At 47.2% G+C, this 15,771-nt stretch overlaps 1 protein-coding gene across 3 annotated transcripts in view; it reads right to left on the reverse strand.

The window, feature by feature from the left end:
- The window catches only part of LOC146060500 (uncharacterized), a 334,626-nt gene that overhangs the window by 68,403 nt on the left and 250,452 nt on the right, over positions 1-15,771 (reverse strand). For all 3 annotated transcript variants that reach the window (XM_083173757.1, XM_083173756.1, XM_083173755.1), the window contains one exon: positions 14,328-14,503. In XM_083173757.1, the coding sequence (XP_083029883.1) occupies positions 14,328-14,503 (176 nt within the window). The remainder of the gene's footprint in view (positions 1-14,327; positions 14,504-15,771) is intronic.

Raw genomic sequence — 15,771 nt, forward strand, 5'->3', positions numbered from 1 at the left:
GCCTTGAAAGCTCAGAAAGATCCGATAGTCAAAACAATACAACTGATTAAAGAGTTTTAAGACATGAAATCTTAGCTATAAACCTCATCAGAAATCCTACAGAGCCAGGGGACACATTAATTGATATGACTCAAAGAAAAACAAAAACCCCAAGCTAATAAAAACTTTCACCTGTGACCTTAAGGCCACTTAATACACCAACTTCTTTTCCATAGAAGAACACAATATAATCATGTTCAAGTTTAGCTTCCCATAACTCGCTCAATCAGCCCAATGCTTCAGGAATGACAGCAGCAGACCGTTGCAGACAAAAACAGGCAAATCTCCAGGACCTGATAGCTTTTTTGCAAAGCCTATCATAAGAAATTCTGATCCCCAATTGAAAAATTCTCAATACATCACTTACTCCTTTATTAGAAATGTATTTTTAATCATCCATAAATCTACCATATTTATTTCCAAGTTCTCCCTCCCCCAACACATACATGTGCATACATACAAAAGGACACTTCCTAATCATTATCTATAATGTAATGGTTTTAATAGTCAGCCTCACAAAGTGTGTTATACTATGGGCCTGATTTAGAGATGTATGCAAACGGCATTGAAGTCGCTGTGTGAAAATATGCAAATATCACGGCTACCAGGATTTGTATGGAAGCAACCACTGGACGCATTTCCGATCTGCCACTCAACCATCACATTGATCATTGTAAAAGATATATTTTGAGCGCTGATTACTGTGATTATTCTGCACTGCAGCTGTCTCCTAAAGGGGGATTCACCAAAACCCCTTATAGTATGTAGAAACAGCAAAAAATGGATTGGGACAGCGCTGTGCAAAATAATAGAATTTATTAAAAAAACAATTCATTAAAAAACTATTTCAATTTAAGCAGTGGCCAACAACACAGACAAGACAGACATACATAAAATAGAGCTTTTGCTCAAATTGGTTATTAGCCCCCAAATGGAAAGTTAGTATGCATGCAAGTCCATTTACTTTACATTTACGATTTTACTTTGTTATAAGCTTACAGCAAGCCTTTTTAGATAAACTTTTTAGGGAGTCCGGCATTCACTCCTCCTGAGGAAGCCACCGAATGCTGCACAGGCGGAGAAACGCGTAGAGGACACTGGGGATCGTGACTGGGCTGACAGACACGCAGGACTCCTACTGGTGAGGTTAAGCTCAGATAGGACCGCGTAATACGTACTGCACCAGCGGTCGGGGCACCCACCTGGTAGTGACTGCCGGACTCCCTAAAAAGTTTATCTAAAAAGGCTTTCTGTAAGCTTATAACAAAGTAAAATCGTTACCACTAATATGTGCACATAGGTGGGGGACTTACAAAGCTATACTAATCAATTGGATGGACTTGCATGCATACTAACTTCCCATTTGGGGGCTAATAACCAATTTGAGCAAAAAGGAGAGTTATGGTAGACCTACCTTTGTTAACTCCCTTTCCTTGAAGTCCATGGGGACCACAGGGGACATCGGGTTGTAGGTGGATCCAGGGGGTCCGAGGCACCAATCAGCGCAGCTTTTAAAGATTTCCCAGGATGCCCGGGCCCTCTCCCCTACAGCCCCGCCTCCAGGCTCATCTAGCCAGTTTTAGTTACAAGCCGTAAGCAGGAAGCGGAGAGGAGAGAAGGATAGGACACATACCCATAGACACAGACATACATGATCAAACATGGTCAGTACAGGTCACATAATACCACTTCAAGGAATCCCTCAGAAACAAATTAAAAGGGGGGGCGCCCTGTGGTCCCCATGGACTTCAAGGAAAGGGAGTTAACAAAGGTAGGTCTACCATAACTCTCCTTTTCCTTTTCAGGGTCCATGGGTCCCACAGGGGACATCGGGGATGTCACAAGCAGTATACTCACGGGTGGGAATTTGCCTGAGGGGTCAGAAGAACCCGACGCCCAAAGGAAGCATCCTGGGAGGCGAACGTGTCAAAAGCATAATATCGGGTGAAAGTATGGACAGATGACCACGTTGCAGCCCTGCACAGTTGTTCGGCAGAAGCGCCTCTGCTTGCTGCCCAAGACGGACCTACCGCCCTGGTAGAATGTGCTTTTAGGGACACAGGAATAGGTAACTTTGCCTGCTGATATACCTGATGGATAACCATCCGAATCCAACGGGCAACGGTCTGCTTAGAAGCCGGCCAGCCCTTTTTGTGGAAACCGTACAACACGAACAGAGCGTCAGACTTCCTGACTGCCCTAGTGCGTTCCACATATATAGTCAGAGCCCTGACTACATCCAAAAGGCGTTCCTGTCGTGATAAGTTTTCTGATGCGAAGGCCGGAACCACAATTTCCTGGTTCATATGAAACCTAGAGACGACTTTAGGCAGGTGTGAAGGTTTCGTTCTCAGGACTGCCCTATCTGCATGCAGGATAAGGAAGGGAGGTTTCCAGCACAGAGCGGAAAGATCGGAAACCCTCCTGGCTGATGATATTGCCAGGAGAAACACTGTCTTAAGTGTCAGCCACTTAAGGTCAACTGAACTTAACGGCTCAAAGGGAGGCTTAGCCATTGCCTGTAACACAAGGGTAAGGTCCCAAGGCATAGTAGGAGGGGTATACGGTGGTTGCACATGGAGTACCCCCTGAAAGAAAGTATGTACATCTGGTAGAAGTGCGATCTTCCTCTGGAACCAAACAGACAGGGCTGACACCTGGACTTTTAGCGACGCCAGTCTTAGTCCCATATCTAGCCCTCTCTGCAGGAAAGCCAGGATCCTGGCTATTTTGAACACCTTGGGGTTATACTTGTTGGAAGTACACCAAGAGAAGAACGTGTGCCAAATCCGGTAATAAATTCTAGACGATGATGGTTTACGTGCCTGAATCATTGTCCTAGTCACGCTGGAAGAGAAACCCTTTTTCCTTAGTAAGGCAGTTTCAAGCGCCACGCCGTTAAAGACAGGCGGTGGGGATCTGGATGCAGACAGGGGCCCTGTGCCAACAGATCCTTCCGAGGTGGCAACGGAATGTGGGGCTGGTATGACATTTGTAGCAGGTCCACAAACCAAGGTCTGCGTGGCCAGAATGGGGCTATCAGAATGAGGTTCCCGCGTTCCACCTTGAATTTCCGGATGATCCGTGGGATCATATTGATGGGAGGGAACGCGTACGGGAGATGGAATTTCCAAGGGACCGTGAGAACGTCTGTGAAGTCGGCTAGAGGATCCTTTGTCCTGGAGCCGAACCTCTGCACTTTGCGGTTGTGCCTGGACGCCATGAGATCCACGTCCGGCACGCCCCATTCCTCTGTCAGAGAGGCAAAGACCTCCGGGTGGAGAGACCACTCCCCTGGATGGATGTCCTGACGGCTCAGGAAGTCCGCTTCCCAGTTCAGGACACCCGGGATAAAGACTGCTGAGAGTGCCAGGAGATTTTGCTCCGCCCACTGAAGAATCCTTGAAACTTCCCGTAGGGCCGCCATGCTGCGGGTGCCCCCTTGGCGGTTTATGTATGCCACCGTCGTGGCGTTGTCTGACCTGATCTGTACTGGCCTGCCCTGGACCAGGTCCTTTGCTCCGAGCAGTGCATTGTACGCTGCCCTCAATTCCAGGACGTTTATGGACAATCTGGACTCCTGGGTTGACCAAACGCCTTGCAAGGACTGGGATTCTACTACCGCTCCCCAGCCCCGCAAGCTGGCGTCGGTTGTAAGGACTAACCATTCTGTGAACCAGAACGGTCGACCCGTCAACAGGTGCTGCGGAAGTAGCCACCACTGGAGGGACTCCCGAACTTCCTGAGACAGTTGGAAGAAGGTGGTCCTGATATGTTGGGTCTGACCGTCCCACTTCTTCAAAATGAGACTCTGAAGGGGGCGAGAGTGGAACTGGGCCCACTCGACCATGTCGAAAGTGGACACCATCCGACCGAGGATTTTCATCGCCCAATGAACCGAGACCCGAGGGCTGGAGAGGAATTTGAGAATGTGCTGGTGTAAGGCAGCACTCTTGTCTGCTGGGAGAAGGAGCCGGAGGGCCTTGGTATCCAGCAGAGCTCCCAGGTGCAGCATGCGCTGCGAGGGAAGCAGGGTGGACTTCTCCCAATTTAGGAGCCAACCGTGGTCCTGCAAGGTTGTGACTGTCGTTTGCAGGTGTGCCCGGAGGATGTCTGGCGACTTTGCGACTAGCAAGAGGTCGTCCAGGTAAGGGAACACTCGAATGCCCTGCTGGTGTAAGAGGGAGGCCATTACTGCCATAATCTTCGTGAAGATTCTTGGGGCAGTGGCCAGTCCAAAAGGCAGAGCCCTGAATTGAAAGTGCCTGTGTAGGATGGCAAATCTCAGGTACTTTTGGTGCGCTGGGAGGATGGGGACATGCAGGTACGCATCTCGGATGTCCAGGGACACCATGTAATCCCCCTCCTCCAGCGCCAGGATTATGGATCTTAACGTCTCCATTCTGAACTTGGACACCTTGACTGACTTGTTTAGCGCCTTTAAGTTCAGAATGGGTCTGAATGTCCCGTTGGGTTTTGGGACAAGAAAGAGAGTTGAATAAAACCCTTGTCCTCTCTGGTGTTGGGGTACGGGGACAATGACCAGAGACTTTAACAGGGACTGCAAGATCCTTTGCAGATGGTCTGCTTTTACCGGATCGTGTGGGAGGCCGGTGCAGAAGAATTTTTTGGGAGGTGTTCTTTTGAACGCAATGGAGTAGCCCCGAGAGACTACTTCCCTCACCCAGGCATCCTTTGTGGAGGACAGCCACTGGCTTGAGAAGAGGAGAAGCCTGCCCCCCACCTGAGGCTCCCCCGGCGGGGGTGCCGGCCCGTCATGCGGAAGGCTTGTCAGGCTTGTTTGGGGCCTGTCTTGCGGCCCATGCCTGCTTAGGTTTGGCCTTGGCGGGTTTACGGGAGGGGGAAGGTTTGGTGAAAGGTTGGCCTCTGGCCTTGCCCTGGGGACGAAAGGACCGAAAGGCAGGCCTAGACTTCTGAGGGAGGGCCGTTGGAAGGCACGCAGTCTTAGCTGCTGCCAAGGAGGCTACTATTTTATCTAGTTCCTCCCCGAAGAGAGTCTCACCCTTGAATGGTAGTAACTCCAGGGTCTTTTTGGACTCTAGGTCGACCTTCCAGGGTCGGAGCCAGATGATGCGGCGTGCTAGCACTGCACTGGCCGATGCCTTGGCTGCTAGAGTGCCAGCATCCGACATGGCGTCCATTATAAAGGCAGCTGCCTGTTTAATATGGTGAATGCACAGTTTAGCATCCTCTGATGCATCCTGTGCAAGCTCCTCCTCCAAGGTTTGAACCCACGGGAGAATGGCTTTGGCTGCCCAAGTGGCTGCTATTGTAGGCCTTTGAACAGCGCCTGAGTAAGAAAAGGTGGCCTTAAGAGCCTGTTCTAGGCGCCTGTCAGTCTGGTCCCCTAGGATTGACCCAGATGCGACGGGCAATACCGAGGGCTTTACCAGTCTTGCAACATGTGGGTCCACTGAAGGTGGTATCTCCCACGGCTTGCAATCCTCCGGTGGGAGGGGGTATTTGTTTAGAACCCTCCGTGGGATGCTGGTTTTCTTGCCCAGCTCCTGCCACTGATTTTTTCTAATTTCCGTGAGGTAATCGGAATGAGGGAACTGGGCCTTAAGGACCTTTTGTTTTTTAAACACATCCTTAGTCTTAGCGACAGGTTCAGGTTCAGGGTCATATAATAGGACCTCTTTAATAGCGTGTATCAAGGCAGCCACATCAGTCTGAGCCGCAGGAATATCCAGTGGCGTGGGGTCATCCTGATCATCATTTAGATTGATATCATCAGGTGCATTATCAGCATCATCATCTCCCCCATCACCCCCATCATCAGTGTCAGTGTCCTCCCGTGTATCTGCCAGTAATGGCGGTAAAAAGGAACTACTGGGCTGTACAGCCTGGGGCAGCAGCTTTTGCATAGTAGCCGTAGTCTGCTGCAGGGTCTGCACCGTGGTCGACAGGGCATCCACCCAGGGTGGAGGGGATTGGGCTATGGGGGGAGCCACAGCGGCGGGCAGGCGATCCACCAGGGTACCTAGTAACTGTTGGAACGCCGCCCATGGGGGTTGTTGAACTGTGGCAGAGGACTGCTCAGGGGACATGCAGTTGACACACAGGCCATCCCGAACAACATCCATATCAGACAGGCCTGCAGCACAGCCCTTGCAGGACAAGAGCTGAGGAGATTCTGTCTGCTGACGCCCTCTCTTAGACATGGTGACAACCACACTGACAAGGAGAGCTGACAGTGCGCAATAGGATAGATCCCTATAGGAAATCCTAGAGCGATATCAAGGAGTGCTGTGACCAATGAGGAATTGCCTCAAACACAGAAGTGAAAGGACAGATAACTGGACAGAAGTAATGAAAAACTAGCACAAGTCACACACACTCTATAGCCAGAAAAAGACTACCTCACCCTGTGTCAACCGCTTGACTCTATGGAGAAAAGTGGGAATAAGGGTGGCTGTGAAAGAGGCTACTGAACCTGTAGGCGATTTCACAGGGGAGAAAGGTGCCCGCTCTCTGGAGGTGCTGATGAGAAATGGCTGCCGGCCGAGAGAGAGGGGGCGGGCACCATTTATGCAGCCAATGGAACGGCAGATCTCGAGGAGAAATGGCGCCAAGGCTGGGAGAGGAGGTTGCAGACCAACGCCTCCCCCCCTTGCTGGACTTCCCCCACCGGGATGTGAGATGTAATGGGGGCCCCCCCCCCCAGTCTGCACTCGTCCCCGGTGGTCTAGTGGGGTCACAGGCCGTAGCCGGCACCCACGCCAGCTGCCGCGAGCGTCTCCCCCGCCAGCGCGGCATGACAGCGGTTTGTGCTCCAGGTGGAGCCTTACCTGTCCCTTTGATCCGGCCACGCCGTCCGGGGGAGAACGCTGACGGTGCTAGGCGCCGCATTCTCACCCCCGCCGAGGTCCTCCATGCCGCGTCAGGAGAAGGAGCCGGCGCCGGAAGGGTGATGCGGCTGTTCGCTCCGCCGTCAGTGACTGACAGCGGGCAACAGCCTCAGCCGCAAGGCGGCTTCTGCCGCTGAAGCGGCAGATTCAAAAAGTAAAAAAAAAAAAAAAAAAAACTTTAGAAATAAAAATAAAAGCTTAGTGGGGTTATCTCAGTGAGGTAACCCCCGCTGAAATAAGGTGCTCCTGCTTCCTGCAGGCACCAAACAAAAACTGGCTAGATGAGCCTGGAGGCGGGGCTGTAGGGGAGAGGGCCCGGGCATCCTGGGAAATCTTTAAAAGCTGCGCTGATTGGTGCCTCGGACCCCCTGGATCCACCTACAACCCGATGTCCCCTGTGGGACCCATGGACCCTGAAAAGGAAAGCTCTATTTTATGTATGTCTGTCTTGTCTGTGTTGTTGGCCACTGCTTAAATTGAAATTGTTTTTTAATAAATTGTTTTTTAATAAATTCTATTTACAGCGCTGTCCCAATCCATTTTTGGTACTCTTTACCTAGCACGGCGCCCACGATTTTGATCGTGGGCATCGCAGGTAAAAAAATTGCGGGCATCGTGGGCATTGAATGCACTAAAAATCGGGTGCGACGCGACCGACGCGATGCCCGCGATTTCCCATAGGGAACAATGTTAAATGTCTCAATTGACCCGATTTTTCTGTTCAATGCCTCAATTGACCCGATTTTTCCATAGGAAACAATGTTAAATGGCCCACAGAGGCCAAATAGCCACCCTGAAGTGTGAAATGACCCCCACAATTGTTAACGCCACCCCACGATCAACGTGAACCCGAAGCGTGGCGAGGGGCGGCGGTACGCGTCCTACGACCTTTTCATACCCCCACTATCCACGTCGGCGTGGAGTTGAGAATAGAATAGTGTGGCGAGCGCAGCGAGCCACCGAGCCCGAAGCGTGGCGAGCGCAGCGACCCCCACGAGGGGACGCGGATACCTTCACAGGTAAACGCGTCCCTTCGCGGGCTTCACAGGTATCCGCGTCCCCGCGCGGGGCTCGCTGCGCTCGCCACGCTTCGGGCTCGGTGGCTCGCTGCGCTCGCCACACTATTCTATTCTCAACTCCACGCCGACGTGGATAGTGGGGGTATGAAAAGGTCATAGGACGCGTACCGCCACCCCTCGCGGGCTCGCTGCGCTCGCCACGCTTCGGGTTCACGTTGATCGTGGGGGGCGTTAACAATTGTGGGGGCCATTTCACACTTCAGGGTGCCTATTTGGCCTCTGTGGGCCATTTAACATTGTTTCCTATGGAAAAATCGGGTCAATTGAGGCATTGAACAGGAAAATCGGGTCAATTGAGACATTTAACATTGTTCCCTATGGGAAATCGCGGTCATCGCGTCGGTCGCGTCGCACCCGATTTTTTAGTGCATTCAATGCCCGCGATGGGCGCCGTGATAAGTAAAGAGTACCCCATTTTTTGCTGTTTCTACATTGATCATTGACCTACTGAATGACTCTATTGTTGAAGAGCATGGCTATAGGTAAGTAAGAAGCCCAAGCCATGATTACTATAGTGTTCATTCTAGCACCCTCCATCGTGCCTGGGGTGTTACTCTCTGCTGGGGAGTTTCTACCACAATCTGGTTGGTATCTAAATTTTGAGACACCAACTAGACTGCGGTAGAAATACCACAGCAAGGAATGACACCCTAGGCAGGAAGGAGGAACTGCAAGGATTTATCAAGTTGCAGGGTGCTAGAATAAACACTATACTGGGATCGCAGTTACAAGCTCTGACATGCCCTTGCACATTGGAGTCACCACTCTCCTGTTAACTCCTGCGAACGATCCTTAACTGCCAATCACTTTACATCTAACTTCTCACTACATCCACCGTCGCAGGACCATCATGGCACATGCCCAGTGCAGCTTTTACACTTGCGCAATAGCAATACAGTACTGAACTTAGTACAACATTGACATTGCATCCATCTCTGGATCAGGGCCTGTGCTTTTAATATATGACAAAAGAGACACAATCAGAAGTTTGTGACACCCAAAAACAATTATAGGACAAAAAGGGGGTTAATTATGAACCTTTGTTAAGTGAGGACAATTTAGGACAACTGGATAAAGTAAAAATACAAACAAAAAACCCAACTTGAATCCTTCCTGGATATCACTTCTACGGATACAATGGTTCAAAATATTATGTGGTACCTAATATAACATTATTTCACTGCCAGCGATGCCATATTTTTGGTGATGTCTTCTCTCTATACCACATATGCAGGCAAAAAGACAGAGTCTATCTTCCATATTCTTATTTCCGAAGTCATCACGTAAAAAAAATATGGCATTGCTGACAGTCATTTTACCCAGTAAGAGTCTGTTATGCAGAATGTGCAGCCAGTACATTGCCCCCCCCCTGACCTGTGTTGTGTGCACCAAACATAGGGTTGCCATAATATCCTTTTAATCTGGGACAGCTATGCTTCACACAGGTTCTGTGGCTGAATCCTAGTGAGATGCAGGCTTTAATTTAGCCAGCCAAGGCTTCTGTGTAATTCATACTGTACAGTATGTGTCCCAGATTAAAGGGATATTACGGTCGGCAACCCTAACCAGACACCCTCTATCCATTGTAGATAAGCCACTGTGCATCTGTGCCATCATGAGGCTTACTGTATTTGTACGTTAAGGTCTCCATATGCGGATGGCCGAGCCCTAAACAATACAAACAAATGTATTTATTGTCTAACAGTCTGAATCACTAGTGTGCAATATCAATGTTTTATTTTTTTTATTAATGATATATTGTTTATCCTTTTACATTTATAGTTGTTATTTAAAGATATGTTTATATTTATATACTGTGATATATACCAGTGGTTTACAAATTATTTTGAATCACGGTCCCCCTGATTATCGTAAAAAAAAAAATTCTCGCACCCCTAAGCCAAATGTTTCTCATTGATAAAAATCAGAAAAAAAATATGATATTAATTCAATTGTGTTTATTTCTCATTCTAAGGGGGGTAATCAATCTGGGGGTCAAATCTGCCGAGCTGGCACGACAGCCGTGACCCAGTCCCGTTCTCGGTCAGCTCGACCGAGAACAAGCAGGCGGGATTCAATGTCCCACCTGCCCCGGGGCGAGGCAGCGAGAAGTGGCCGGGAATAGTGGAGCTGCGGCCGTGAGCTCGGCAATTCCCAGCCATTCTCGGCAGAACAAGCCCGACTGCTTTTGAAGTCAGGCTCGTTCTGCGAGATCCCCTGCTCAATGCTGTCGAGTACGACAGCATTGAATAGGGCCCGGCGGCTATCTCCCCCGACTGGAGATGCTCGCCGGTGATTGAATATCCCCCTAAGTGTCAGTTATGTGGTAATTGACCGGATTCACTATTGTTTGTCCACAATTTGCCTATTAGATTGATCATACCTCCCAACCTTCTCCTAGCCCAAGCTGGGAATTCCGCATGCATTCTCGAAAAGGGGCGTGACTTCAGGGCAAAAGAGACATGGCTTCATGAGATGTCTGCACTTGTGAAGTCCTGCCCCTGTTTTTGCAGCTCTGGGGGCATGACTAGTGCTCTATGATCTGCTGGCCAGGCCCCATTTCCCCCTGTTTCTGCTAGCAGAGCAGCAACTGATAAGGGACTACCAACCCCCCCCCCCCTACCCATCGGATAGTCACAAAGGTGGGACATCGGACAGTCACAAAGTAACGCGATAATTGGGACAGTTGGGATGTATGCTTTGGTCGTAAATAATTGAATTAATCATGGACCACCAATCCAGGGCACTCCTGCTAGCCCCTCTAGGCACCCCGGGGGGGGTTGTGCTTAGACATATAGTTAAATCTACAGATAGAAAAAATGGAGCAGCAAAGAGGTGATCAAGACAAATTGGGGGTGGAGTGGGACAATACAGCAGGGAACTGAGCAACAAATAGATGGGGACAGAGCAGGGGGTGGGGCAGGGTGGAGATGAGAGCAGGCATATATTATGTAATATTTATATAAGCAAGTTTTTGGGGGGTTTTGGTTTGCTTCGATTTACCTTATTTAAGTGTAATGATGTTACACATAACATTGTATATGCAATCTACATCATGTTAATTAAAAACATATTGTTTGATTGGTGATATTTAAACTTGAACTGAATGGCCCAACTCATCCAGTTCTTCTGATAAAACCACTATGTGGCCAATTGGATTGTGAGCTAAAGCTTTTACTGCTATTTCTGTTGTTGGAACATAACTTTTAATGACTTTTATCTTTGTACAGAGACTGCTGCATGCTAAAGTACCTATCTGTTATACTAACTGCTTCTTTACAGTGTAGAGTCTTTAAGCTGCAGTTAAGCTTATTGAGCCTATGAAACAGAGCCAGACCACAGTGGGAGTGCACAGGGGATCTGATATAAAGTTGGACAAACACATTTTGTTGTGCATCTATCCTTATGTTGTCTTGAATGCATATTGCGCATATAGTTCCATAAGGGTGCTCATGAAAATATGTCTCATATAGACCATAACGAAAACATATAAAGTTAAGTATGAATCTACAAGGAGACATTGCTTTAGTCCAGTGCAAAATCTGCAAAATAATGATCGTCTGTCACTTCTGATTGGCATCTTCATACCTCCCACAGTAGATGATGCAATCTATTCATTTTAATTTTATATTTGCAACTGAACCATGGCACAAAAATAAATAGCTATTTGATGGCTTACAACCTACTCTGACCATTTGGATGATTCACTTACAGTAGTTGCCTGTCTTTGAAACACTATTCTTTTATATCTGTTTGGTTATTTTAAATTTCTGTGCACACAGTAGTTGTTATTATTAATTAGTGTTTATTAGTAGTATTACCTGTGAGCACATTGCAATCTATAGAAAAGGGGGATGCTATAGGTAAAAGCTGGGAACTTATAACAGGTGCAGTCACTGATGAATTTACCATTATCATTGTCAAACCTGGCACAATTAAGGTACAAATACAACTGATTTATTCTGGTGTGAATATGGTGCGTACACCACCAATTTCTCCTGGCAAACAGCTATCACATTTGCTAATGTTAGAAAATCTGTATGCATCCTGAGATAGGTCAAATACATGGTACAATTGTTGGGTGCAATGAGATGTGCGCTCTCGTCACACAGCTCATCGTACAACTCAAAAAGTATGTGCTGCACATACTTTTTGTACTAGATCTCATCTCATTTCATTGCAAAAACCCATGCAATGCGATGAGATACGATATTGTTTCCAATATTGTATACAATAATTGTACTGTGTATGGGCACCTAAACTCTAGAAGCTCTGCCTGCACTTAATGGTGCAAATGCATCCAACTCTACAAGAGCCCTATTAACATTTTGACAGATCATCAGAGTTATATTGTAGGGTATGACCCTTTCTATGGGGCATGGGATAATGCCACATGTCTGGGACATGTATGTACACTAGTAACCCCACAACCTGTAGTCCCACATCTAGGAGAGATTAAACATCCACACCCTGTTCCAGCTTAGCCAAGATTGCCACCAGCTGGAAAATTATTTTGGTAATAAATAATGTCAATGTTATGAAAAAGCGTTGGGAACTATTAATCCAACTCTGAACAGAAATGTTTCCTATACATCAATGTTGTATTTCATAATCATAGATGACTGACAACTACTGTTGGATACTGCTGAGCTGCAAAATTTAGTAATCCAGTTAGGAGCCTCGTTTATCACTACACATTTAGAATGATCTACTAAATTTTGGGATGATATCTAGAGTTCCTAATGAGATATTGTTGGTTAACTTTAACTATCCATTTGAAAAATCTGGCTTTAAAAAGCAGGGGCCAAATGTAATAGGGTGTGAGAATCAGAAAGTGAGAGATTTTGGGAGTGTTTACATTTTTTATTTTTAAAGCAGCAATTAAGTGTCACAACGGGTTGTTGTGGATCCACTGAGGGTGGTGACTCCGGTACGGACGGGAGAGGCGGAGAAAGGATTGCCGGCCTGATGTACTGTCTGCGCATGCGAGAAGTCCCCTTGGAGTTTGGCAAAACTCCCAATCAGAGGCGCGGAGTCTAACTGGGTGGCGGTCTTCACCAGGGATCCCCGCAAGGGAATTTGGACTGTGCTGCGTCCACCCAGCAGGTCGCGGCCCTCTGACAGAAGCCTCCTAGGGGAGCTGGATGGAGTCAGTACTTGTAGGGAAAGGATGGTAGCTTGCTGGCACTGGAACGCCACGGAACTCAAATATAACTGAACTCAGGAAGGCACTCTCAGTAGTAATAACGGAACTCAGGAAGGCACTCTCGGCAGTATAACGGAACTTAGGAAGGCACACTCGGTAAATATAACGGAACTTAGGAAGGCACACTCGGCAGTATGTATATACATATACAGGACACAGGCTTGCTGGAGAGCAGTATACCACTAGCAGTCCAAGGAAGCAGAGGGTCAGCTGAACACTGACCCAAGTCAGCAGAAGCATCAGCTCAGAATGACAGGCAGACCTGCCTTATATCCCCTGCAGGTCATGATGTCACCGGGCCCAACCTCCAACAGAGGTTATATCAAGCCCTGCCCCTTGATGACAGGGATGCCACATCCAAGATGGCGGCGCCCATCCTGGGAGCCGGCCATGGGGAACGCCGGACCTCCGGGGACCAGCCACCAATCCTAGAACCAGCGAGGGCAGTGGGGACCTGCAGGGAGAACCAGCGGCAGAGCCATGACGTCAGCGCCCGTCTCGGTGAGTAGGAGACGCGGCGCAATGCTCTGCTGCCGCCGCAGAGCGTGACATTAAGTATATGGCAAAATCAACCTGGTTTTGTAACTGATTGCCACTTTAACAAAATGGGAACACTCTCCCAAAATCTCTCACAACCTATTACATTTGGCCCCATATCTTTGTTTCCTATTTCTCTTTGGGATTACTATCTAGAAACCAAATTAAACTGACGCAGTGGATATCAATATATTTTCTAAATGCGAAAAATTGTAACAAGAATACCACTGTGCAATAAATATATGGCAGTCAAAATAATGAATTCAAGTACTACATGTAATGGATCGAATGGTCCCAAAACATGGTTCCCAAAAGTGGCCAACCCATACTGTATATACCTATGGAGTAATTAAGCTCTGGTTAAAAATATACTATTTGAGCAGTCACGGTATTTGTTTGATTTTGACATGAAGACTATTGCACCATAGGTACATCAAAAGCATTAAAAACATTTAAAGACATACACTGTATGAGTTTTCTGTTTTTTTTTTCCTTGTTTATTCTTTTTAAAATGATGCAACTATTTCTTAAGAATTTATTCTAAAATAATCTGCATAAATAGAAATGTGCAGTATATATTTTTTAACACAGTACCTGTCAAACAGGGGAATCACAGTCCATCCTAGCGGTGCATGAAGCTCAAGCTGTTGTCCATTCTTGGATATCACATGACCACGTTGGTCATTCCGGGCATGAGGGATGTATGTTGCAGCCATACCAAATATCTGAACTAGAAGCACAGTGTTACTATCCAAATAAGGATGAAGCACCTAAATAAAAGGATTTAGGCATGTTAATAATGCAAATGTATAGCACACATAAACATACAGTATTCATTGCAAGTCCTGTGAACTTCATTCAATCTTTAATGAAAGAGACAAATGATTGAAGAAGAAAGATGCAACAGTAATTATTCCCAGGTAGCCAATTAATAGCAATAAAAAAAGCTAAAAAGTTTCTCATAACTTGTAGAATTATATTTGGGTAACATGGTGGAGTGAAATAGTTTCTGTCATTATTTTACAGTCAGGATGAATTGTGCAACTCAGTGCAAGCCACTTACATGCACCCGTGGCTTATACATGGGGGGGGGGGGGTTTACTAAGATGGGAGTTCTATTTCACATGGGATGTTGCTATGAGCAATCAATCAGAATCTACTTTTTTATTTAGCACCCATCTGAAATAGAAGTTTCAGATAGTGTATCTGAATGTTATTAGAGCTGCAATAATCAGCACGGACACCAGGTGGTGGAGTTGTCATTTCTCTTATTACGCATGAGCAGAAATTTTGTGATATCAATAAGGTGACCAACCGTCCCCCTTTAGGGAGGACTGTCCGTCTTTTGTAAGTTCTGTCCTCCCTTCGAAAGTGTACTCCTTTATGTACTCCTTTACCACCCCCCTTAATAACAATGCATAATGTTGCTACTGTGAGTCTTTAAATGTTTCACCTATCAACTTTGGCATCATCTCTCAGCTTTCTTCAACCCATAGAATTCGGATTTGTTCCCCAATACAGTTGCCAAACTATTGATTGTTTGATTGATTGTACATTTGTGATATAGAAAATTATGCATTTTCTGGTAGGAAAAGCTGGAAACAAAGGGTTCCCTAGCAAACAGAGATAGGTATATTTTGCAATTAGTAACATATATTCCAACTCATACCTCCCAACATATTGGTGGTGTGAAATGGGACACTCGCGCAAGGAAGCTACGCTACCACTAAGGATGCAAATCCTGGGATCATGATCAGTGGGATTCTGGGAGTGTACAATCCAGAGTTTTCAGTATCTAAATGCACATGTGCATTTGATCCCCATTCTGCCGGGCAGCACTGAGCACCAGCACCAATCGGCTCAGGTGCCATCCTGCCCAATATGTTGCGCGGCTGCCCTTCTTTTGTAAGTTCTGTCCTCCCTTGAAAAGTGTCCTCCTTTATGTGCTCCTTTATTGTCCTTAATAACATTGCTGCGGCGGCTGTTCTTTACACCGTATCCACCCGCCTGCCTATCCCCTCTGCTGTGTCTGCCCACG

Source organism: Crinia signifera, chromosome 2, assembly GCF_055691185.1.
Source record: "Crinia signifera chromosome 2, ASM5569118v1, whole genome shotgun sequence".
Lineage (NCBI taxonomy): Eukaryota > Metazoa > Chordata > Amphibia > Anura > Myobatrachidae > Crinia > Crinia signifera.